The 26226-nt window shown below is 36.9% G+C and overlaps 1 protein-coding gene across 5 annotated transcripts in view; it reads left to right on the top strand.

Annotated features, from left to right (window-relative positions):
- Nucleotides 1-26226, top strand: part of WDR72 (WD repeat domain 72) — a 236037-nt gene that overhangs the window by 73331 nt on the left and 136480 nt on the right. For all 5 annotated transcript variants that reach the window (XM_054531292.1, NM_001131120.1, XM_054531290.1 and 2 more), the window contains 1 exon segment: nt 15483-15679. In XM_054531292.1, coding sequence (XP_054387267.1) covers nt 15483-15679 — 197 coding nt within the window.

The raw sequence follows: 26226 nt of genomic DNA, 5'->3' as shown, positions 1-26226 counted from the left end.
GGAAACGCAAGACTCAGTGGACTGTAATGATTGTTATTCTCTGGGAAAGTAGGTTCTCTGATTTGGCTGAGAGATAAAGGATACTGGATGTACTTGATTCATCTGACTGTATCAATAATATCCAACTCCTACCATTTGCTTACCTGTTAAGATTTGATGGGAAAGGTCTTTTGTGTTTCTAGGGATGAACTAGATGAAAACAAATTCAAAGGTCAAGTCCTTGGCTTGGGAGTGGTAAGCAGAGAATTCAACTGAGGGAATGTCAGATTTTATCTTCTGTGCTGCAAATAATGTTGCCTGCTGATCTCAGCCTTGTCAGTGCCTCCCAGGCAATAGATTGGCCCACCACTTTCCCCAGTCCTTTTCACATTTGGGGGAAGCAGGTTCCATTCCACTTAGGCCCATATGCTGAGAAGACAAAAGACCTGCTTCAGCCCTTGGAGCATCTGAGTACCCAACACTCCACTGAAGGGCACACGATGTCATCTTACAGTTCATCAGTTGAGCAGATAGCAAGTTGTTTTTGTAAATTTAGTAAATGAATTGTACTTTCTGCTAATAAAAAATTTAGAAAATTTATGGGGTTGAGGTTCTAGGAAGATAACTAAAATAAGAAGATTTGATAAAAACAATTGGCTTTAACCCATGATTTACCCCGCAGGTTAACTTTCTTTGGTCACCACATTTTTCTTACTTCTAGAAGTTTCAACCATAAGTCAGGTTTGAAAATGATAGTTACATGTTCCTTATTAGAGATCTATCATTTAAAAATAGAAATTCTCTCCATATCTTACAACCATGATAGTTTTCTTAAGCTTGGTCTGTTAGCAAAGTTATCTCCCATCAATAATTGTGTAAAGAAACTTGTCTTTCTTTTAAACATTGAATTTAACAGAATTGTTAGTACATTATGATCTAATCATAGAAGGCATAGACAAAAAACAATCAGCCAAGCTTGGGGTTGGAATTGCATGACTAAGCACACTTGTATAGATATAAATAGGAGCTAAATGCATGAGTTAATATCCTATATTGCAGGAAGCTGAGCATTCTATTAACCCATCTTAGAATATTTCTGGTTAGTTCTGGCCACCTTGCTACCAGTTATTTGGAGTATAGGCCTACATTCTCTTAGCCAAAATTTATAAATCTAAAAATCTCTGAAAATAAAATTTTTAATAGTTCATGGTAAAGCAACATAACCAAAATTTAAATTGCATAAGGTTATTTATTTCACTAAGTGTAAGTATTCTTCCTTTTCTTTCTTTTTTTTTTTGCTGCAGATATATAGCATGTTTGATTACTGTCTGCTCTGTTAGACCTTGCTCCAGTTATTATATAATATGCATATGTGCATTATTTTATCTCTCCAAAATCTGAAAAATCATGAATTCTAAATTCCTATGGTCTCAAATGTTTTGGATAAGGAATTGTGGGCTTCTATTATTTTTCTCTGAGATTCTTCCCAAAGTAACCGGTGGTTTCCTACAAAATGCCATCTCCACTCTGTATCTTTGCCTCCCATTGATTTAATAGTTTAATCTGGCTTTTGCCACACTTTTTCCATTGTAACTCTTCTTCCTATACCTCACTGCCAAGTTGAGTTGCCATGCTGTGGGTCACAGGTACTTGACTTGTCTGCAATCACTCTGCCATCAATGTCCTTCTTTCTTCTCTCTCTCTCTCCATCCTCAGCCTCATATGACACTGCCTTCTCCTGATGGCCAATGGTCCCTCTTTCTCAGACTGCCCTACTTCTACAAGCTTTCTGTATATTATTCTTTGGTTTTATTCTCAGAGTTTTCTTTTCCTTGTATTTTCTTTGGGCTGTCTTATTAACACAGATGCTTTTTTATGATGATGATTGCGGTAAAATATAAACAAAGATGTGGGATCTTCCCATAACATAGAATTTACCATTTTAAGCTTTTTGAAGGGTACAGTTCAGTGGCATTAAGTATGCTCACATTGTTGTGCAACCATCACCATCATCCATCTCCACAACTTTTTCAACTTCTTTAAATGAAACTCCATACCCACTGAACAGTAATGCCCCATTTGTCGTTTCCCAAATCCCCTGGCAACTGCTATTCTACTTTCTGTTTCTGTGAATTTACCTATTCTGGTTTGGGTGTATCATATAAGTGGAATCATGCAATGTTTGTTCTTTTGTGACTGGCTTATTTCACTTAGCATGATGACTTCAAGTTTCATCCATTTTATAGCATGTGTCAGAGTTTCCTTTTTTAAGGCTGACTGATACTCCATTTTAGGTGTATACAACATTTTATTCATCCATTCATTATTTGATGGACACTTGGGTTGCTTACATCTTTTGGCTCTTGTGAATAATGCTGCTATGAACATGGGTATACAAATATATACTCATGTTGTTGTTTTCAGTCAATTTTGGTATATAACCAGAAGTCAACACAGGTGCTTTAGACCATGATCTATACATTATGAGAGGTGGGGATAGAACCTTGTGGCACAGGATATGCAGCCACACATACTGGGGTCTTTACCAGACAGGGGACCACAAAAGGGAGGAAGAGCAAGTTGTTCCCTAATTCAGAACTGGGTAGGACAAAAGCTGATGCCAGAAAGTCTCTGTTCTGTAAGACTCCCTCTATAGTAGAGATAAAGTATATGCACCTGTATACAAAACACCTGGAGGAAATGGCAGCAGAGATTATAAACTACAGAAGTAAGGATGATAGTAAGAAGGGATAGGGTAGAATGCTCTGGGAAAAGAAGAAGGAAAAGGAAATGGTTCTATAGAATTAAGAGCCCACCAAAGACCACTGGCTATATAGGCAACCTGTGTAGCCATTCCATGGAAGTCCTAATCAGTACCTGTTTCTTAGCCCCAATACTATCAATAATGTCTAGTGATGAAGTTGGATTATTTGAAAGATAAACTATTGCTACATTTATTTCATAAGCCTTCAGTAAAAGATAGAATTATACATTTTCAGAGGTGGCAAAAACATTAAAAAATAAAATGTTTTAAGGGCAGATGGATTGGGATCTTCCTAATCTTTTATACGAACTATTGAAAAGTTTCCTAATTGTCTTGCCAATAAAGGTCTTTCTTCAGTTCTCTTCTCTGTATTGCCAACCAAACATTCCCTACTTTAAATCTATCCCTAAACCTGCCAGTCCCCATGATCTCTGATGGAAATGTAACTCTACCACATAGCAGTATGGCCTTGCCTGTCTTTTTAGTTAAAATACTTTCCCTAATCACCCTCCCAAACACAGGAAACACTAATACCCTGTCACTTATTCTTCCTGATCTTCCATTTCTTTGCAGTTAACGGGATTGTTTTAAGCATTAAATGGCACTTAAAAATACTCAGTTCGTGGTAGATAATGGCAATTTTCATGATGATGATGATGATGATGATGATAATCAAAGAAGAGGATGAGAAAACAATATTTTATCTCTTACATGTGCTTCTGTATTAGTCTGTTCTCACACTGCTTATAAAGACATACCTGAGACTGGGTAATTCACAAAGAAAAGAGGTTTACTTGACTCAGTTCCATGTGTCTGGGAAGGCCTCACAATCATGGTGGAAGGAAAAAGGGGAGCAAAGTCATGTCCTCCATGGCAGCAGGCAAAAGGGAGTGTGTACAGGGGAGCTCCCCTTTATAAAACCACCAGACTGTTCACTATCATGAGAACAGCAAAGGAAAGACCTGACCCCATGATTTAATTACCTCCCACCGGGTACCTCCCAAGACACGTGGGAATTATGAGAGCTAAAATTCGAGATTTGAGTGGGGACAGAGCCAAACCATATCAGCTTCCTTTGGAAATAGAATGCTTTAAAAGGAATTTTTTGATGTGGCATATGATTGTGGAATCACCAGCTATTTAGAGAATATCTGAATGGCTTATAGTACTTAGGGTGTAAGAAAGGAGAAGGAGTTATAAAAAAGTATGAAATGTCTAACTAGCCATCACACTTACTTATTTTTATGTGTTTATGCATTTAGTTATATATTATGTTTAAGAAGCAAGAATTGGCCGGGCACAGTGGCTCACGTCTGTAATCCCAGCACTTTGGGAGACTGAAGTGGGCAGATCATGAGGTCACGAGATCGAGACCATCCTGGCTAACATAGTGAAACCCCGTCTCTACTAAAAATACAAAAAATTAGCTGGGCGTGCGGGCGGGTGCCTGTAGTCCCAGCTACTTGGGAGGCTGAGGCAGGAGAATGGCGTGAACCCGGGAGGCAGAGCTTGCAGTGAGCCGAGATGGTGCCACTGCACTCCAGCCTGGGTGACCGAGTGAGACTCTGTCAAAAAAAAAAAAAAAAAAAAGAAGCAAGAATTTCACATATAAAATAGTAAAGAATGACTAAAATATTTGAAATCTAAATCTGTTGTTCTGAGTAGAAGTACTGCCACAAGTCCTGGTTATATTAATTTCCTATTCTGTGTAACAAATTAACACAAACTTAGCAGTTCAAAACAACAGCTCAAAACTTAGCAGCTCAAAAAACTATTTATTGTCTCACAGTTCTGTAAATTAGAAGTCCAGGCAAACTCAACCAGGTTCTCTATTTAGGATCTCATGAGGCAAAATAAATATGTCAGCCAGGGCTCTCATCTAGAGGCTCTGGGGACCAGTTCACTTTCAAACTAATTGAGGTCCTTGGCAGAATTTAGTTCTTTTCATTTGTAGGTCTGAGGTCCTTGCTGGCTGTGGCCAGGTGTTGCTTTCAGCTCCTAAAGGCCACTCCCTGATCTTTATTCATGGCCTCCTCCCACTTCCCAGCTAGCAATGGCACATCAAATACTTCCAGTGTTTTAAATCTCGACTTCCTCTTGTTTGAGTGGCTGGAGAGAACTTTCTGCATTCAAAGCGCTCATCTAATTAGGCCTGGTCTATTTGAATAATCTGCTTATTATAAGGACAACTGAGTAGAAACCTTAATTACATGTGCAAAGTTCCTTTTGCCCTTTAATAATCACTGGAGGGCTATCCCATCATATTCAAAGGGAAGGGAATCACATAAGGATGACTGTCATTGGGGATTATTAGTAGAAGTCTTCCTATTACATTGGTGGTCAGGTAGGACAGTCCTACCTTTCTGGAAGTCCTCACTGGTGAGTGAGTCTATAGAAAGGAAGTGTGGAGAGATGAGAGAGCCTTTTGAGGTCACTGGGTGTGGTAATATGGTATTGAATTTTACAAGTGGCACTGGGGAGCCAGGACTATAGTCAGGGTACCCTGAGCCTTGGTGGTTTCAAAACAAATCCTGACATGCCTGCTGGAGCAGTAGTCACCCATTATTTGCCTAAGGCAAATCACTGTCATGTCCCAAGGGAAAATTGATGGCAGTTAAAATGTTTTGGTACTCTCATCTCTACTATATCCTTCCTCTCCAAAAAAATAACCAAAATAACTCTCATAGGACTTCACCCCTCAACCAGCACTTTATTCAGGAGACCATACCCCAATTTATCCTTTCCCAATACCCTTCCTCTTTCTAGGAAAAATTCCAGATCAACTCAGCAAGATATTGATCTGATTAAATTAATTGACACCAGAAGCATATGAATGACAGACTCAAATCTCTTCAAGGATATTATATCCAATAAGTAACTTAACCTACAATTAAGAGCATGAGGGACAAAATCTACTTTTGAAATATTTTAAAATTTAAAAATAACATGCCTGGTGTAATAAATTTAAATAATGTGATGTGATGAATGAAAGTTTGAAATACTCAGAAGCAGTATAATTTTATAGTTTTGTATATAATAGATAATTGTACAATTAATTAAATGTATTCTTTACATTATACTTAAGAAACACTTGGCTGTGAATATCTACCTCTTAAATTGGTTGTAAATTGTATTTAGTCTTAGGTTAAAAATTAAAAATTAGTCATAGTAGTTTTTTTTTTTTTTTTTTTTTTTGAGACAGAGTCTCGCTCTGTCGCCAGGCTGGAGTGCGGTGGCGCAATCTCAGCTCACTGCAACCTCCGCCTTCCAGGTTCAAGCGATTCTCCTGCCTCAGCCTCCGGAGTAGCTGGGACTACAGGCATGTGCCACCATGCCCGGCTAATTTTTTGTATTTTAGTAGAGACGAGGTTTCACCAGGTTGGCCAGGATGGTCTCGATCTCCTGACCTCGTGATCTGCCTGCTTCGGCCTCTCAAAGTCATAGTAGATGTTATGCTGCTAGCACGTGTTTAAGAAGAGGGAATTTTTAATAAGTAGATACCTTATCAAGAAAACCCTAGTTTAAAATGTGTCGAAAATTAATGCATTCTTTGCTATCTTTATACAATCTCAGCAACTTTAAACCTCCATGTGTTTCAATCCTTTTTTTTTCTTTCAGTTGTCCCCCACCACACCTCTTTATTCCGTTTTTCTGGAGGTCAGTGGTCAGAATTAGACGTGAAGGTTGAATGTGGCCTAGCTGATAAATCCCAGCCTTGCTGTGAATGTGCTGGAGGCTGTGGCAGAGCTGGGGTTAAGGTCGTGGTGGTTAGAGACTTTTTAAAAATGTATCCTATATACCCTTAAGGTATAGAAGGTTGATGTGAAGCCAATCTAAGTTTGTTATCATATTAGGGCCTCTATATAGTACAAAATGAGCCAGGTCTTTGACATTCTACTTTATAGCTGAATTTATTATATCAACTACATTTAGGAATGAAGGTAAGTGCCTTTATCCCTAATTTAATGTTTTAAGACTCATTCCCTTTCCCCACCCTTCCATTATTTTCTAGTTAGCTAAATTTGATACCTCCAGGGCCCCTGTGTGTGGTGAGAACCCCCATCAGTTACACATTTCCTGCAGTAAGATGCAGTAACTGTGAAATGGTTTGGTTAGAAAGGGGGCACTAGGTCGATCTCCATACATGTTTCTGAGCAAGGCAATGAACTTCATGAGTAACTGAAAATAAATGATAAATTGTATAACAGACCCAATGGTCAAATTTTTTGATTTGTGGAATTTGACTATAACTGTCAGTCAGTGGTTTTGTTGAAACCTGATTTGTATGAATTTGATTATCAAATTTGGTAGTGAGGTCATTTTTTAAAACTTATTCTGTTTCAGAGAGAGTCACTTTGAAATATTGTCCTCTTAATCTCTTGCCCAATATCATAATAGATTCAGTTAGAAAATGCCTACCCAATATGGAAAAGACCTAATTCTATAATATGTCCACTCACATGTTCTTGCTATTAAGCTTTGTTCATTTAAATACAATTATTTGCTAAATAATTCGTGTCCTATTATGTGATTAGTGATGAATATATATGCTTTTTTTTTTTGTTCTTGAGATGGAGTTTCACTCTTGTTGCCTAAGCTGGAGTGCAATGGCGTGATCTCAGGTCACTGAAACCTCTGCCTCCTGGGTTCAAGGGATTCTCCTGCCTCAGCCTCCTGACTAGCTGGGATTATAGGTGTGCACCACCACACCCGGCTAGTTTTTTGTATTTTTAGTAGAGATGGGGTTTCACCATGTTGGCCAGGCTGGTCTTGAACTCCTGACCACAGGTGATCCACCAACCTTGGCCTCCCAAAGTGCTGGGATTACAGGTGTGAGCCACTGCGCCTGGCACTATATGCTTTTTTCACAATGAAATATATATGCTTTTTTCATAATCCAATAATAAGCAGAATATTTAATTTAAAATGTTTTCCTTTTCTGTGAAACAAATTTGTTTGAGATTCATTGGTTTACAATATATGCGCTTTGGATGGTCTGGGAGAATTTTATGTTTCTATAGAAATGGTGTTTCTAAAATGTTCTTCTTCGGAAAGACACCATGAGTTATAGTAAGTCAATTAGTCTCAAATATATTTATGTATAATTTTAACATAAGGAAAATGTTTCTGTACAACATGATAAAGTATTAATCCATCTGGGTGATATTGTTTAGTCTTAATTTCCTCTTGATCATTTGCAGATGGATTCATCAAATGACTATGGTTTCTTTTTAAATTATTTCTCTCTCTTTGAGGATAATAGCTATTCTTTTTTTTCCATAGACTTAGTGGACCTAGTTAATTTGTAGGAGGAAGTATGTAATTTAAAGCTATTCATACATTGATATTAGGCTAGGATACTTTTGTTAATTTTGGAAAGTAAATGTCAACGGGAGTTGAAAACAAGTTTCTTTTCTTTTTTTTTTTTTTGAGACAGTCTCATTCTGTCACCCAGGCTGGAGTGCAGTGGCATGATCATGTCTCACTACAGCCTTGACATCCCAGGCTCAAGCAACCCTCCCACCTCAGCCTCCGGAGTAGCAGGGACTATAGGCATACGCCACCACACCCAGCTATTTTTTGTAGAAATGGGGTTTCGCCACCTTGTCCAAGCTGGTCTCGAACTCCTGAGCCCAAGGGATTAGCCTGCCTCAGTCTCCCAAAGTGCTGGGATTACAGGAGTTAGCTACCACTCCCAGCCAAAATAAAATATTTAAGTAGAAGACAGCAAATCATAAAATTATGCACAAATTTCAAGGAAAATAAAATCAAGGAAACAACTTCTGGCTGTTTGGAAGGGATTTGAAGTGTAGAATGTGATGGCTCCTTCTTCTCCTTCTTTAGGTAGATGTTTAGATCTTTTTCATCATTTGGGCAAATGTATAGAAGTGTGCTCTTTACTCTGTGCCTTGCTCTTTTACTGCAATTGAAGACTGCATCCTTTACTCTACAGGTCATGCTTTAAGACGGCCTGATTTTGCAAGATCAGATCTCATAACCGGTACATCACAAAGTGATTATTTGCTCTATTTAAGAACAAAACAAAAAACTGTAGATGCCTATAAATTTGACAATCTTAATGGGTTTACAACAGGGCTGTATTTTAGCAACATACTGATTTACAGCAGTTTCAGAATCTTCCTTCTTTCTTGTGCAGAAACTGCTAACGGGTTTATGTTCTCCTGAAACAGCTCACTCCAAATTCACTTGGAGTGGCATTTTTTTTTTTAATGGGCACTTGATCCTCATCTATCTGCTGCTAATGCTTAAGGCTTTGTGTCTCTGCTCTGATCTCTACCTGGAACTCCACGTGCTGTCTATTTGGGCATCCTGAAACTTGGCCTTTACCGTAATAGAAACATCTCTGCCCCGTTCTTATTAGGGCCCCTATTAGGTAGGAATCAGTAGAAGTAAAGTTAATTTTATCAGAAAGTGGTGTTTATTATAAGGATTCAGGGGTGTATTTCAGACACTTTAGGGGCACTATTCCTTAGGAGGGACCTAGAAACAAAACTAGAAAGTTGTTAAGTGCTCTCTCCCTCTCTCTCGCTCTCTCCCTCTCTCTTTCCCCCTCTCACCATCTCTCCTCTCCCTCTTCCCTTTTTTTTCTGTCTTTTCCCTTCCCCTTTCTTCCTTCTCCATTTCTGTCTCTCTCTGTGCATTTTCTTATTTCCATCTCATCTTTAGACTAGCATCTTCTGCTGTGTAGTCCACGAAGCAAGAAATGGCTAGTTCACAGGTCAAGACAACATGTCACATTCAGAAACTGACTCGCTGTCTCCAATTACAAGTTCTTGTGCCATCAGGAGTGACCTGGCAACATTGCTGAAAGCTGGGACAGGCCTCAGGCTTGTGAATGGCACTTTTCGCAGTGTTGGCCTCTCCTGGGCTCTAGGGTCTAAGTTTATAGTGCACATTTCTGGCATTAAATCTTGTCACACTGAGACCCTAGTATGCTCTGATGCTTTATAGCCACCTCTTTTCACTGCCTCAGGGAAAGGATAAAATTCTTCAATTTCTTCAGTGAATATTTAGAAAGACCTGCTTTGTACCAAGCTCATGGAACACATACTTGCCAAAAAGAGTTTAGTGTCTGGTGGGGAAGCAAGCAAATAAAGGACACCAATTACAAATGTGATAAGCGCTATAAAGTGAAGAAGCTGAGATAGAAAACAGTACAAGATAAGGGAATCTATTTTAGAAAGGCTGCTCTGAGGAGGTGAGATTTTAAGCTAATACCTGAAGGATGTGCTAGAGCTAGCAGGAAAAAATTTGTTTGTTTTCAACAAAAGAAAAAGAAAATCTAATTTGTGAATAAGGGGAGGCGGACATGGGAGAAAGCAGAGCGGGGGTGAGACTATGACTTCTTGGTCAGGGAGTTTAGATTTAATCCCAAGTGCAGCGCCAGTTAAAAAAAAAATCATTAGCAGGTTGTTGATGTCATATAATCTATTAAGAAGTATTATCTAGCCTTTAATTTATGCCAGACCCCATTCTGGTGTACTGAAGAGGATTAAAAAATAAGTCAAATATATAATCCTACTCTGAGTTTGATTGTAACGTAGCCTGCGAGGAAAGGCTGATTGAGGAGGTTCAAGTCTCAGGTAGGAAGCCCTGGGGGCCCAAGCTGGCCATATGCCCAGTGACCTCAGGCTTGGGTGTCAGGCAGACTCTAGTGCTTGGGGGCCAAAGAGGTTTGTTAATCACTTCACAAGCAGCTGAGTGAGGACCTCTCTCATGTGACAAAGAGGGCTGTCATATAGCACAGCATTCACTGTGTGCTGAAACCTCTAAGCACTTGTTATATCTACTCAATTTAATCCTCAAGTAACTCCATGAGGTAGGGATTATTATTATCCCCATTGTACAGATGAGGATAGTGAGGCACAGAGATGTAAAGTAACTTGCCGAAGGCCACACAGCCATCAGAGGTAAAACAAGGATTTAACTACAGGACAGTCTGATGCCAGAGTCTGCCCCTAAACACCATGCTGTGATGATGTGTCCTTGTTGTCCCCCTGGACAGATAGGAAGAACGTGGGCAGGGTTGCGCATGGGGTCATAGAGAAAGCTCTGGTTTTAAACGTAGTTGATTAGGTATGCTGTGGGTTATGCTCAATTGACAGGGAAAGCAGTGTGTACAAGTGAAAATCCTGTCAATATGGGTCTAGGGATCTGCAGAGATTATCTTGGCTATTTCTTATATTTCTGTGCGCTGACTTTTTGGAAACTATGCAACTTTGGAAACTGATCTTTTCTTCATTTCTTATCAAGATGTTAATTGCTTTAAGCTATCTTTTCTTATGATTAGCTCTGGTCTCTAATGCACTATTATATAGTTTAAGATTAAAACAAATCATATAAAAATTCATATTAAATAAATAATAGAAAAATGCAAAATATTTACTGGAAAGCATTTTATACAATAAAGATTTTACTTACAATAGATTTTATGGAATATTTTTGCACACCTACTTTGAAGGAGGAGATGTAGTGTAACTTTCAGTAATACTTAACTCACCTATGTCTCTGCACCTTTCCTTGTCATGTTCAGATTGATTCAAATGAATAATAAATATGAATTAACTCCTATTCTTGATGTACTATAATGAAATAAAATTCTAATTATCATTGAGTTTACTTTGGAAAGCAAAAGTACTCCTGAAATTGGAAGTTGAATTAAGCAATTTTGTAAACCTTCAGTTTCTTATATTTCTTTAATATCTGGAAACAGTAGCTATTCTGTATCTTGCCCAAGGCAGTATATTAGAGTTGCAAAGGCATGCCTTGTTGGAAATCTTCCTTGTGGTCATACCTCCCTTTTTGGTTATTTTTTTGCTATAGATGTTCTCTAATAGTTTAAATAGATCTCTGAAGTTATGTAAATTTCATAACTTTGGAGACATATTTAAGGAAACATTCTGCATCATAAGTGATTTGTCATAGTGTATTAATCAGGGTCTAATCAGGAAAAAAAATGATGCAGTAACTTAAACAGAAAATTTAGTATAAAGAATTATTAACTATCATAAAGAATTTGAATATGAGAGATTGACTAGTAAGAAGAGAACTCTAAAGAATATAGGAATAGCAGATGCGAAGGATGACTCCTAGCCCTAGAACTTGAGATAGCTTGATGAAGAAACCAAGAAAGACCCCCCCTCCACCCGCTAGGGCTAAGTAAGTTCCTGACCTTGCTAGAGAGGGTATGGTTATATGTATTGAATGGCAAAGAAGCTGCTATGGTGTAGTGCTGGTGGAGCTTTCCAGAAATATTCCCTCGAGGGTGCCAGAGAAAGCTGTCCATAGGGAGATGTCTTGCTGGAGGCGCTGTTACAAAACTGCCCAAAGAGTATGCCAAAGAAAGTGTTTGGATGCAAAGTGCTGCTAGCCCGGCCGTCATGTGCTACAGACACCTGTACTGGGGAAGCCACTAATACTACTCCAAGAAAAGTACACCAGAACCAAGAAAAGAAAGCCCTTTCTTCTTCCCCTTCCCCTCCCACTTCCCCTTCTTCTTTCCCTTCTTCCCTTCTTCTTTTCTCCTTCTCCTTCTTCTCCTTCTCCTCCTCCTCCTCCTTCTTCTTCCTCTTTTTTTTTTCTTTTTTTTTGAGACGAGGTCTCACCTTGTCACTCAGGCTATAATACAGTGGTATGATCACAGCTCACTGCAGCCTCGACTTTCTGGCTCAAGTGATCCTCCCACCTCAGCCCCCCAAGTAGCAGTGACTACAAGCACATGCCACCATGTCCGGCTAATTTTTGTAAAGACGGGGTTTCTCCAATGTTGCCCAGGCTGGTCTTGAACTCCTGGACTCAAGTGATCCACCCGTCTTACCCTCCCAAAGTGCTAAGATTACAGTTAGGATGGGATGAGCTATTATACCTGGCCTTAACCCTTTCTTCTACTAGGTGTTTCCAGCACCCTCTGTCCACAAAGGTTAGTATTTCAACAGCTGATGAATGAGAAAATATTTATCAAGCCCAAATTCCTTTTCACAAAGCAAACAGTGAAGGGTGAATTTGAATCTAAGAGGTAATAAATTGATAACTAGCACATGTGGGAATACCCATCCACTGTCAGAATTTTAACCAAGGTCTTTCAAAAGCTGCCGTCCTGAACTTATTACAAAATTAACTTACTGCTTTGAACATGTAGTTTATTTATCTGTCTGTCTATATCTTTTACAGAAATTGATTGACTCTAAGCATTCCTTATGTCATGTGTATGCCTTAATCAGTTCTTTGAAACAAAATATTAATTATTTTTTAACTATTTTATAACTAATCATGATAGAAGCTCTTGTACACAAAACCAAGTGTCTAACATTTTTAGAATGAGAGATTTTTAGTTTTGGATGGGAATAGCTTAGGTGTTACTTTAAATATTGCAGCTTATCAGTTTTCAGATGTTTCTTGCCTCTGCACTGCCATTAGGTTTTAAGGAAGCTCTTGGGGACCTGGACTGAGTCATTCCTATATACTATACATTGTCATCATCTGGCATGGTGGATGCTCAGTGGTAGCATAGTAGATGCTCAGACAGATTAATTATCTGTGCATGAATGAAAATGGATTACAACTACCTAAGTTTGTAGATAAACTGTTTTCATCACTAAAAAAATACAAGAAATGTTGTGTTTCGGTAAGACGTTAGGTATACAATAAAACGTGCATATATAAAATGTATACATTTTGCATAAGGCACATAACAAATGTATTAAAGTGCAATAAGTTCTTTCCCAATAATTCTCAAAATATGTAAAAAATGTCACAGTTTGAGGAGCCACAGAGAACTTGTGAGAAGAAAATATCCAGGATGATACCATATTCAAAGAGAAACTTCTCAGAAAGACAGTGAATTTTACCACATAACACGGTTCCAAGTTCTGGAATGCAGTAGTTTTCAGGAAGCAGTAATAATTCTTATCTTTGGTTTGTGAAGCTTTTCCTATTGTCAGTCTTGAGAGAAAGGGTTTTCTTGATGTTGCTGTCCACTTCATTTATTGATCTATAAATCATTTTTTTTCTCCCTGAGGTGTATCCTTCAGAAGATATATCAATATTTTTTTCCTAATTTATAAAAATTAAAGTCCCAGAATATCTAGCTGTTGCATACCATTGTGACAGACTTTGTGTTTATTCTTTTTTGAGACAGGGTCTCGTTCTGTCACCCAGGCTGGAGTGCAGTGGCATGATCCTGGCTCACTGTAGCCTCGACCTTCTGGGCTCAAGAGAGCCTCCTGCCTTAGCCCTACCTAGTAGCTGGGACTGTAGGTGCTTCCCACCATGCCTGGATAATTTTTGTACTTTTTTGTAGAGATGGCGTTTTACCATGTTGCCCAGGCTGGTTTCAAACTCCTGGACTCAGGCAATCTGCCCACCTCAGGCTCCGAAAGTGCTGGGATTATAGGCATGAGCCACCACACCCAGCCAGATATATCAATCTTGATGGAAAAGGAAAGCTTAGAAGAACAACATGTTTATAACCTTGTATTATAAGGATGTTTATTTATGAATGTAGAAATGTTATAATAAAAGTATATTGTTAAGGGACTTGAGACTGAAGTTCTGCCTGTTATTTGAGCAAAATAATTGTTACTGGTTCAGAATCCACGGTGCCAACTAATGGTAGTTTAGTTGTAATAAAAGAAGGCTATAGAAGAGTGGGAGAGAAATGAGGAAGGATAGAATAGTCATAATCTTCAAATATATCTACCAATCTTTTTATCTAAAGACATAGTGGCCTACAATTATTATTTCTATTTTCTTATTGTAATTAAGTTGATATTTTCTTAACAATATAAATAGTACATCTACTTCTTTCTCACTGGTAGAAAAGAATATGAAATGAAGTCTATATTTAGGTATCATGTATTAAATTAGTATTCCTTTGTGTCTTTATTCAGTAGGAGATAACCTATATATTTAATATAGTATGAATAATGCAAATGAACTCATAAGAGACGGAGAACATGATTAATTCATATTTATTGATATTTCACTGAGTGTATGGCATCGTATTTTATAAAAACATTGAATTATTTGTGAATTGGTTTCTGATACTTTTGGTCCATTTTATACTTTTTTTTTTAACTTTAGATTGAACTTGACAGCACTCCTAAATTCTGAAACTGCAAGAATGACAGAGGCAAAGGATTTTTTCCCCTTCTAATAACATAAGAAATAAAAGCCAAAGGATATAATCACAACAATACCAACAATAAAACAACAAAGCCCTGTGGGGACACATGGGTGAGGGAGGCAGTACACAAAGCATCCGTGTTCTTACTTGCTCCATTCATTTAAATTATATGTTACCAATAGAAACATTTCAAGCCTGGGAACCCAGGCAAAGCACCGTGGGTTCTCTGTTGCTTGTGAGTTGGAACACTAGGGGACAGCACTAAAATATTCCATAGTTATGTGTTATTGATCACTTACAACTGTATAATAAGTAAGAGATTTTACTATTAAAGACTATTGAATCTCCTGTTGATTTCAGTGGATGAAGAAGCACAAAGAGGAAGATGAGCTTTTCAAATCCATAAGTTCAACCTTTATGAGCAAGTATTTTGAGTGATTTAGAAAAAGCTCCCAGGCTATTTTTTGGTTGCAAGATTCTAAGGCACGGTAACTGAAGGGATTGTGATTCTTCTGTTAAAGAGTGTTTTGTTCCGTCTTATTCTGTTGGGGTAAATATTTTGCTGACATTTTTACCTCTAATCTTGTTTTCCAGGCACTTTGGAAAGACATGAGACAGGAGAAAGAGCACGAATTATTCTTAATTGTTGTGATGATTCACAGCTTGTGAAGTCTGTATTTCCCATTGCCTCAGAGACACTTAAGCACAAAAGTATAGAACAGAGATCCTCCAGCCCCTACCAGCTTGGGCCATTACCTTGCCCTGGTCTGCAGGTGGAGTCTTCATGTAAGGTAAGTTCAAATCAAGCTGTTGTTCACAAAGAACATCATCAACCAAATAAGAAGTTATATGCATTCATAAATACATGGCACTTAAGTATCAGCACAAAAACAAGAACTAAGAGACTGCTGCACCTACCAAGTAATCTTGAATGAATCAGTATAACTTTTTGAGTGACTATTATACTTACTATGGCATGATTTTTAACAAAATAGGTTCTGGCTTATCAAAATTGAGTCAATTTTATATTAACCCTTGAATCCTAGGTGGTTTTCCATAAGGAAGGGAAAACATTTATATTCTGTAGTTTGGATATATTTTTATTTTTCACTTAAGAGTATCTGACCTCTTAAAAATGCTGATTGAAAATAAACAAAAAAAAAATCAGAAAACCCAGATCACAAAAAAATCAGAAAAATTATCACAGTATGGATAATTCTTTTGATATACCCAGTATCTGTAGGATCACTAACTCTCTAGGATTCCAAGCCTCAGTGAATACACAGTGATGGAGTTGGCATTTATTCTCATAAACCAAGTGAACCAGCTTAGCAGAAATTTGGACTAGCTTTGTTGTTTACTTCTAAATATGATATAGTAATTTCATCTGATTTCTTTAAGGGATTATTTTCCATCTTTTTGTATTTTCACCTCCAAATTATCCCCTCAACATACTGTTGTAACTATACCGTTTATATGTACATATCAAATGTATTTTTTCATATAAACGTATTTTCATGGTATTAATATGTAACTTTTATTATTAATGGCTGCATTATGCTGTATGTGGTGTTTCTATCATTGCTGGCATAAATTGTTTCTCTATGGCTTGGTATATGGCTTGGTTTTTATGTTTCACTTTTATAAGTAACACATCTATGGACCTAAAGCTTTTTTCATGTGGATTATTTAAAGGATATATTTTTGGAAGTGGGATTGCTAAATCAAGTTTTGCTGATTTTTAATTACATATTGTTATCTTTTCTGTTATTGTAATGGTATTATGAAAACTAGTAATATACTATTAATAAGGACTTAGAATAAGACCTTATTTTATCTCAGGTGTATGTATATAGTTAGGCAAAAGAATGTGTCATCATCGAGAAAGGCCAATGGGCCATTAAAGCCATGCCTCAAAGCAGTAGAGTTGGGGCAGGGGTGCTAGCATGTAATCTTTAGCTTTTTAGGTTTAGAGGCCTGATTTAGATTTCACAAGTGAGTCTAGGATTTGTCAGCTTTGTGAGAACTGAGTCACACTAACTAAATACCTAAAAAATGAATGTATAAAATAGAATGACAATTCTTTAATTGGCATTCTGGTTATTGCTTGTTACATTCTCACTGTAGCAAAGCTGAGGCCAGGGGAAATTGTAATACAGGGTCCCTTGATGGGAATGGAGTCAGAGCCCAGAGGATATTCATTCACTGAGCTCTGAGAGTTGAATGTAGCCAATGCTTTCAGCCCAGCAGAGCACCATCTCCCTTGGTCAAGGCTAATAATGCATGGAAACATTTCTGAATTTTGTATTTCTCTTTTTAAGACTCCATTTAGAACACCTGCTTTCGTTTGTACTTTCCTCCTTCAGATATTGAAGCTGGTGATTAGGTGACGGCTTTTTTTCTTTTCTCATTTAATCCATTGTCTTTAGGTTTTTAAAACCTATTTTTCCTATTCTTAACTTGAAAAGGTCATTTTTCTAAGGACAGTTATAGAGATGCATTGAAACTTCAACATTCACAGCTGAACATAGGGTGGGAAATTGAATCACACTGACAGTCTTAGGTATCATAAGGCTGTAGTGAATAAAGCCCAGTGAGTGAGCTGAGCCAGCTGCCAAGCATCCCCATCTTGATGTGTCTTTGTTGCTCACTATTCATAACAGAGTTAGCAACTTATAGTGGAAATTATATGCTAGAGTAGTAGATGAGAACTGGGGCATGTCTCTTGACCTATGTGTTTCAGATGTCCAGGGTCTGCAGGAGCAAATCTCATTCATCAAGTGTCATTTTTACTAGTTTAACTCCCAGAAGGTAAACTGACTGCTATTTATTTCACTTTGTTGAAGAGCTTCATAGCTACTCTTTAGGTAGTGGTAATAATATATATAGATTTCATTTTCTTTATATAATTTTGTTTCTTCCTTGACTTCAAGAAGCAATAAAATGCCAGAGTCTTGTTTTCCTACTTATAGGCTGATTTCAACTTTATTTTCTTGCTTTTGCCCCTTGCCTTAGATGACTACAATTTCAAACTTTCATTCTTTACATTCAGAGATAAACTGAATTGGACAGGACTATCACCTTCTTTATCCTACATACTATACTTCTCTTATTATTGAATTTAGTGCTAATTAGAACAATATTTATTTGTGCTTCTCCTAAGTTATATCTTTTTAATTTATGTACTGGGTATCTTCATTTTCTATTACACACTTTTTCTCTTAGCATTTCATCCTGATAGAGTTAGGCTGTTGAGATTGTTTTATTTATTTATTTGTTTGTTTATTTGTTTATTTATTTATTTATTTATTTTTAGAGGCAGGGTCTTATTTTTAGAGATCGTGCCACTGCACTCCAGCACAATCACAGTGCAGTGGCATTATCATAGCCCACTACAGATTTGAACTCCTGGGCTCAAGCAATTCTCTCAGCTCAGCCTTCCAAGTAGTTGAGACTACAGGTGCACAACACCATACCTGGCTAAATTTAAAAAGTTTTTCTATTACAGGCAAGATCTCATTTTGTTGCCCAGGCTGATCTCAAACTCCTTGCCTCAGGTGATCCTCCTGCCTCAGCCTCTTGAGTCTCTGGGGTGAGAGGTGTGAGCCACTGTACCTGCCAAGGTTGCTTTATCTTAGTCTTCTTTAATTTACAAATTTGATAAGCATGAAATTTTATGGGTGCTTATAAGTTTCCCATTCTCCTTGTTACTAACGGTAAAATGCTTCATGAGTTTTCATAAGAAAAAAATTAATTTTAAGAAACCAAGTTTGAATCATCTCATTTTGTATGTGGGGAAAATGAGGGACAGTATGCCTGTGAAATTTAAAACTGTTAAAGGTTACTTTGTATTTCAGGATTTTTTTGTGTGTGCATTTTAGCAAGACACAGGTGAAATATTCTCCAACAATAGAATGAACTATTTAAACAGAAGACTACAGCGGAGCTTTTTGTGTTTGGCAACATTTGGACTTTATGTATTTATTTTTTCTTGTTGCATTTGAAACAAGTGCATATAGATCTGGGGAAAAGTTTGCAAGAGAAAAACAAATATAACAAAACATTTTGAAAATAATGCCAGTTTGAAATGCTAGAGGAGTTGAATTTGTGCTGCTAGACAAAGAATATCTCTGGCATGGGAAAGAAAGGCCAGAGTCATAAAGGATTTAAAGGAATACAATATCATATTCATAATGGAGAACTGCTTTTCTTAGATTTATCTAAGGATAAGACAAGATAGAACCTGTTTAAATTGCAATTGAAGGAATTTAGCATCAAAGTAGAGAATAAACAACCATCCTAAAATCATCTATATATTGCAGAAATCTTTGTAGCTTCATCATATTTTAAGGGAAAAACACCTATTTTGTTTGTTGGTTGGTTAGTTGCTTTTAAATTCTCTTTCTGCATTTCTTGTCTGTAAAATGAATAAAAGGGTAAAGTGGATTATTATTTGGGGCCCATTGTAGTATCCTGGAAATGTCTTTTCTTTAAAACTGATTTTCTGTAGAACAGGTCTCCCAGCAGCTCCTTCTGGTTTGCTTTTCCTGAGCTTCACTGTCTAAAATGGTAGCCATTAAACATTTGTAGCTACTTAGTATTTGAAATGTGGTTAGTACTACATGTTAAATTCTATTCTGGATATATAGGATTAAATGAAATATATTATTAAAATTAATCTCACCCATTTCTTTCTCCTTTTTTTTAATGTATCTACTAGGCAATTTAAAATTACAAATGTGGTTTGCATTCTATTTGTATTGGACAATGATGAACTAGACCAGGGATAAGTATTTTTCATTTTTGTAAAGGACCTGCTATGATTTGGATATTTAACCTCTCCAACCTTACATTGAAATTTGTTCCTCAGTGTTGAAGAAGGGACCTAAGGAGAGGTGTTTAGGTCATGGGGCAGATCCTTCCTGAATAGATTAATGTCAGGATAGGAGTACATGAGTTCTATCAGTTTCCAGGAGCATTGGATGCTAATAAGAGCTCCTCCCTCTCCTGTCTCTCTTGTTTCCCTTTTCACCATGTGATCTCTGCACACATGGCTCTGGTTCACCTTCTGCCATGAGTGGAAGAAGACTGAGGCCTTCACCAGATGTCCTGTCTTCCAGCCAGCAGAATCAGGAGCCAAATAAAACTCTTTTCCTTATATATTACTCAGCCTCAGGTATTCCTTTATAGCAACAGAAAAATTGGCTTAGAAAGGACCAGATAGTACATATTTTTGGCTTTGCAGGCCAGAATTTTGCTGCTTTGGGTACTCAACTCTGCTTTAGAAGCACAGAAGCAACTATAGACAATTCTTCAACAAGGGTGGTTGTATTCCAATAAAAACATTATTTACAAAAACAGGCAGTGGACTAGAGATGATGCACTGGTTGTCGTTTCCCAATTTATGATCTAGACAGTCTTTACTGGACTTGGAGATCATGGGGTCTGAGGAGAAATTGGCAAAATAGTCAACACCTCCCTTTTCCCTCCATATCTGTATTTTACATGAAACAACTTATCCCAACCTCTGCACTGTGTGGAATGTAATCCAAAAGAGCTTATATCAAGTCTAATCTGTGACAGAAACCAGGAACTCATATGTGTTTGGAAAACCACCCTTTGTAGAGGAACAAATTTGTAGGTAATGGCTCCCAACTTAGTTGGAATTTTTTTTAATAGAATTTTCTTTAAATAATGCACTTATATGTGCATCTTTATCTAAGCATATAAAATTGATTATAAATAAAGACTGCACTGCCTTATTTACATTCTAGTTGAGCTTTCTAGAAATATGATTATATATATTTTTAACCTTTAGCTGACCTTATGATGATGTCTCTCTGATACCATTTGCTGAAAATTTTTATTAGAGCTTTATTCTGATACCGCTTGTAAAAAACAGCTGGTGTATTGGTAGACCACCAATTGAAAGTTTGATCCCACTACTACCTATCACCTTATCAGAATGAAAAGTTAGTTCTTTTATGTTTTATGACACAAAAAATAACCAAAATAGAATTAGTATAGTTTCTAAATTGTGAGACTGGAAAATATCATCTGAAAATATACTTGTAAAAGTATTAAATAATAATTCATCATGGCAATACTACATGTTACCATGGTTTTTATTAAACTATCTTTATTTTAATATTAAACTTGTATATAAAAAAGAACAAATATTTATTTTAAAACAATAAATTGCATTATATAGGGCTAAATCATCCATATAGAATGAAAATTTTCCCTTTTTGATTAGTAAATTTTTGATTTATTCTTTTTAATATAATAAGCAGCATAGAACTATTTTTCTAGTGTGGACAATATTTTATATCAATTTTTTATAATTTTAAAAGAAAATAAATAGATTTTTATTTTAAATTTCAAACACTTGATGAACAGTCATTTTCCTCTGTAAACATTAGATTAAGATTTCTGTTTTAAGTATTTTGATTTGGTGAATCTCAGCTTAAAACTGTAGTACCTAAATGATAATATCCAGCCTAGGAAGATAGAATAAAGAAATAAACATTAGGGGAGAAATCTACAAGGTCATTTGCTTTTTGAACACATAAAGTGATGCAAGTTTTTGACAGTGTATAACTGTTTATCGTAAGAGTTTTATAGATAATTTTATGTACTGTAAGTTAAATACAAATTTCTGTAATACCTAATCCTTTTTTTTTTTCCATAACTGCTTTATGAAGAATTTCCCTTTTCTCATTTTGTGGGATGAGTTTAAACTTTTTCTGTTTTTAAAATATTACCTCAATCATGAAGAAAACTATGAGGAATGTGTCACAGCTTTGTTTCCAAACTAATTTAGAAGGTCTGAGTGACTATGAAAAGCAGAAAATGCACCATTAAATGACTCCAGCTGTCCACCTCACACCCAGAAGCAACTCCGAATTTCCTCACAGGACTTCAAAGCCTGGCTTGTATCTAAACATTCGTTGGCCATGTAAATCAGAGGCACAAAAGGAGAATGCTCCTATTTCATAGTGCGAGGCTAGCTGAAGTCTGGCTTTGTGCAGCACGTGCCAGTGGGGAGTGCCAGCAACAGAAGGACTCTGTTCTGACTCGTGTGACAAATGTAGTTAACACCGGATCCATATTAATGTTGTCAAGTTCCCTCGATGTATTTAAACAGATTTTCATTATTTTCAGCATCCAAAGGCCTGAAATATATAGCCTAATAGTTCTTCAAAGAAAGCTTACTTAATGTGTGAATGTAAAACCTCTCATAAAAATGAAACTTTTATATTGGCCTTAGTCATTGACATAGGTTATTCATCAAGTCAGCAATTTGTGTGGCAAAGTGCCATTTGAATAGTGTATTGTTAGGATACTTATGGTCCACTTGACAAGGGCTCTTGCTGTAAATAGTGCAATTTGACTCCAGCTGTTAAAGAGTGGCTTTGACAGCAGCCAAATAGAATGGAGATGCCTTACTGCACTACTGAAAAATCAATATTGGGTTCTTGTTCATAGTAACCTGTTCTTTTCTCTTCTGTAGATTTATAAACGACTATTAAGGGTTTATAAGTGGAAGTTTAAATATTATTTTAACTGTAATTCACTTTAAGTTTCAAATTAAGACTTGTGATAAAGGGTACAAATGGAGAGTTTTCAGATATTATTTCCAAACCCTGGCTCATGTTTAGTCACAATTACAGTTAAGTTTAATTTGGATTCTCTAGCTTCAATAGAAAAGAATTTGTGTAAAACATAGACTCAAAATTGTGTGCCTATTGTATATTGCCAGCCCAATTATTTCTTCTTTTTGGTTTTCCTTATCAATTTATCTTCTATGTCCCTCCCCTCTTCTCTGTGTGTATACCTTTTTGTATAGATGGCAGAGTTCTTTGTGGCTGTGCCCATAGCAACACCCACAGATGTTGACAGCCAGTCATGTCCCCAGTGTTGTTTTCCTAAAGCAGAGTCTTGCTGGTTTTGAAGAATTTTCTAAGCAGTTTTCAGCACTACAAGGTTGCTATGATACCTGACTGGCGGTAATAGATATTGAATCTGTTAATTACAGTAACTACACACAGGGCTATTTTTTGATTGGATTTCTCTACCATTGTGAGCTGTTATGTTCAAGATACAGAGAGGAAGTGAAGTTATATATTTAAGATGAGAAAAAAGAATGCTCCAAGGTAAAGTCTTGAAATGTAAAAACATTTCCAGGTATAAAAACCTTTTAGCTGACTGTTGCTTTCCCAGGGCTGCAGATATAATTTATTTAAATCATTTCTAGTTTTGGCTGAGTTTGATTTTTAGTTTTCATTGTTGTTCCTGAGAGGACATAAGTCCTCATCTAAAGTGTACTGAGCAGGATTTGAAAAAGCTGCATTTTTTAACATGGAAAATGCCAGTATAATGTGTACTTTCTCAAATGCCTTTTTCAATGAAGTCAGCTGTTAAAATAGCTATCTTCCTATTACTGATCAACTCTGCATTTATTGAATTTATGGCTGAGATAGCAACTGAAAATTCATAAAGCTGATAATGTAATTGTGAGCGAAGACCTTTAAGGCTGATTCAAGGTCGGCGTTATTGCTTTTATAATTGCTGATAGACAACCGTGATTTCTACCAGTGAAAAGGTTGGTTCTGCTTTGGGTTTAGCTGGTTTCAAAAAATGTTCTCTCTTCCATTATTTCTAAAGTAAGATTTTTCACTGAATAAATATTTATATCACTTATTTAGTACTAAACTTAGCTTTAGATTTATTTCAGTTTCTCTCCCCCTACGATATTTCATTAACCCTATAAGAGACATAGAAATCTAAGATTATAACTTTCTTCTTGGATTAAATACTCTGTTTGTAATTATCAGTTAATTTGAAGGAGGAAGTTCTAACATAGAATATGGAGAAAAGTTAAACATTTTAGGCATTTTAATTTTGTATTTAGCTTGATCTAGGGACTGTGTTAGCATACTTTATTAAAGCACATCTTTGCATTTGCCTTCATTTACATTAATAATTTTATAGATATTTTAGAACCTATGAATTCTGTAATCATGCTCATATATTATGCATCCAAAACTATTTAGCTTATTTAGACTTTTTTCTTCCTTATTTCTTTTCTCCTTTCCCTTTCCCTTTTTCTTTTTTTTTTTCTTTCTTTCTTTCTTTCTTTCTTTTTTTTTTTTTTTTGAGAGGAAGTCTCACTCTTTTGCCCAGGCTGGAGTGCAGTGACGTGATCTCGGCTTACTGCAGCCTGTGCCTCCCAGTTTCAAGTGATTCTCCTGCCTCAGCCTCCCGAGTAGCTGGGACTACAAGCGCATGCCACCACAACCAGCTAATTTTTTGTATTTTTAGTAGAAATGGGATTTCACTGTGTTAGCCAGGATGGTCTGGATCTCTGGACCTTGTGATCTGCCCGCCTTGGCCTCCCAAAGTGCTGGGATTACAGGTATGAGCCACCGTGCCAGGCCTGTTTTTCCTTTTTAAAAACATGTAGCCTCTCAAAATTTGTTAAGATCCTGCTTCTTGTAGTACCCAAAAGACGACTCTATTCCACTTACTTAAAGAGGTTATTATTTATTGGGGTCAAAATTCACTCCAGTGGATTTGGATGCTCTGTTTTTGAGCAACTTGTCGGTTCTGATTAAAATGATTATAAATGTTGCCTCTTTAAAATGTGTTTCTATTCTGTTTTTTTAATGACTAATGCACTGGATGGTATTTTCTGGGAAAAAAATGACGTTTGTAGAATTCAAATGTTAACTCAAAGTATTAGTTGCTTATATCTGGAAAGAAATGGAGGAGAATAAAATCTTTCTTGTTGAAAGCTGGTAATATCACTTATTGACTGAGAGTACCATCTGGACCCATTTAAAGCAATCCCAACAGGAGCACTACTTCTTTACCAATGACTTATGTTGAAACTGGCCCTAAGAGAGCAGCAAATGCAAAAAACTAACAGGAAGCAATTCTCAAAAAAGAAAGCATTTATTTTCATGGAATATTTCCCCTATACTATTAAAAACAAAATCTATTAAGACTTTATCTTTGTTTATTGGAACTAAGAGCATGAACTTATTAAAAAAATACATCCAGCTAACATTCTTGTCCATTTTTCTGAATTCTGTTTTAATAGTGATGCCCTGAAGGCACCACCAGTTCTCTGCATCTCCAAATGACATTTATTTATTTGTAATTTTTTTCGTACTATACAGCTCATATAATTCTGCAAACAGCTTTAATCCTAAATTAAAATATCCTGCATAATCTTTTGGTTCAAGTGTGATTATTCCTGCCAGATATAAAAATGATCCTAACAAGCTGCTGTGAGCAGCAGGGGCTTTCTTATGCACATATTTAACTCCATGCACAATCAAATGTGACTGAAAATTGTAGTTGTTCTATGTCTTCACATATTGCCCAAAACCTGATGACTTTTAGAAAGCCATTAATAAAGCTTACAAAGCCGGGCACCATGGCTCATGCCTGTAATCCCAGCACTTTGAGAGGCTGAGGCGGGCGGATCACGAGGTCAGGAGTTCGAGACCAGCCTGACCAACATGGTGAAACCCCGTCTCTACTAAAAATACAAAAATTAGTCAGGCGTGATGGCATGTGCCTGTAATCCCAGCTACTCAGGAGGCTGAAGCAGGAGAATTGCTTGAACCCAGGAGACGGAAGTTGCAGTGAGCCAACATTGTGTCACAGCCTGGCCGACAGAGCAAGACTCCGTCTCAAAAAAAAAAAAAAAAACTTACAAAATGCAAAGTCCTGCTCACCTTCATTACTTTCTTCCTAGCTCCCACTAGAGGTCTCTTGTCGTTATATAAAACGTGGCCTTCTCCATTGATTCTCTGGTAGCAGATGTTTTGTTTTCCTTTTTCTTGTCTCTCAGGCCAATCTCTGTTTTACAACAACCATAGCATGACATTGATCATGTAATCATACGGCAAAATATGGAAAGAATAGTATGGGTCCTGTCTCTTCATGTGTGATTATCTTGAGGCTCAAATAAGAAAATTATTTGACAGTTGACATCTTCCCAAATCTAAGAGGATACCTGAATCTTGAACTTTCACGAAGTTTTTATTATATGACTGTCAGTCCAGAATTGTTAATTACCAAGGACCTATCTTTTATTAAACCAGATCAATTATAAAGTCAAGTTGATAGATGGTAACAAATTGTCGTTAAGATCTCTCTCTTTTTTTTTTTTTGAAATGGCATCTTGCTCTGTCACCCAGGCTGGAGTGAAGTGGTGCAATCCTTGCTTATTGCAGCCTCTGCCTCCCAGGTTCCAGCGATTCTCCTGCCTCAGCCTCTTGGGTAGCTGGGATTACAGGTGTGCACCACCACGCCCGGCTAATTT

This window comes from Pongo abelii, chromosome 16 (assembly GCF_028885655.2).
Source record: "Pongo abelii isolate AG06213 chromosome 16, NHGRI_mPonAbe1-v2.0_pri, whole genome shotgun sequence".
Taxonomy (NCBI): Eukaryota; Metazoa; Chordata; class Mammalia; order Primates; family Hominidae; genus Pongo; species Pongo abelii.
The sequence above is the reverse complement of the archived record's forward strand: the minus strand, read 5'-3'. Positions and strand labels throughout refer to the sequence as shown.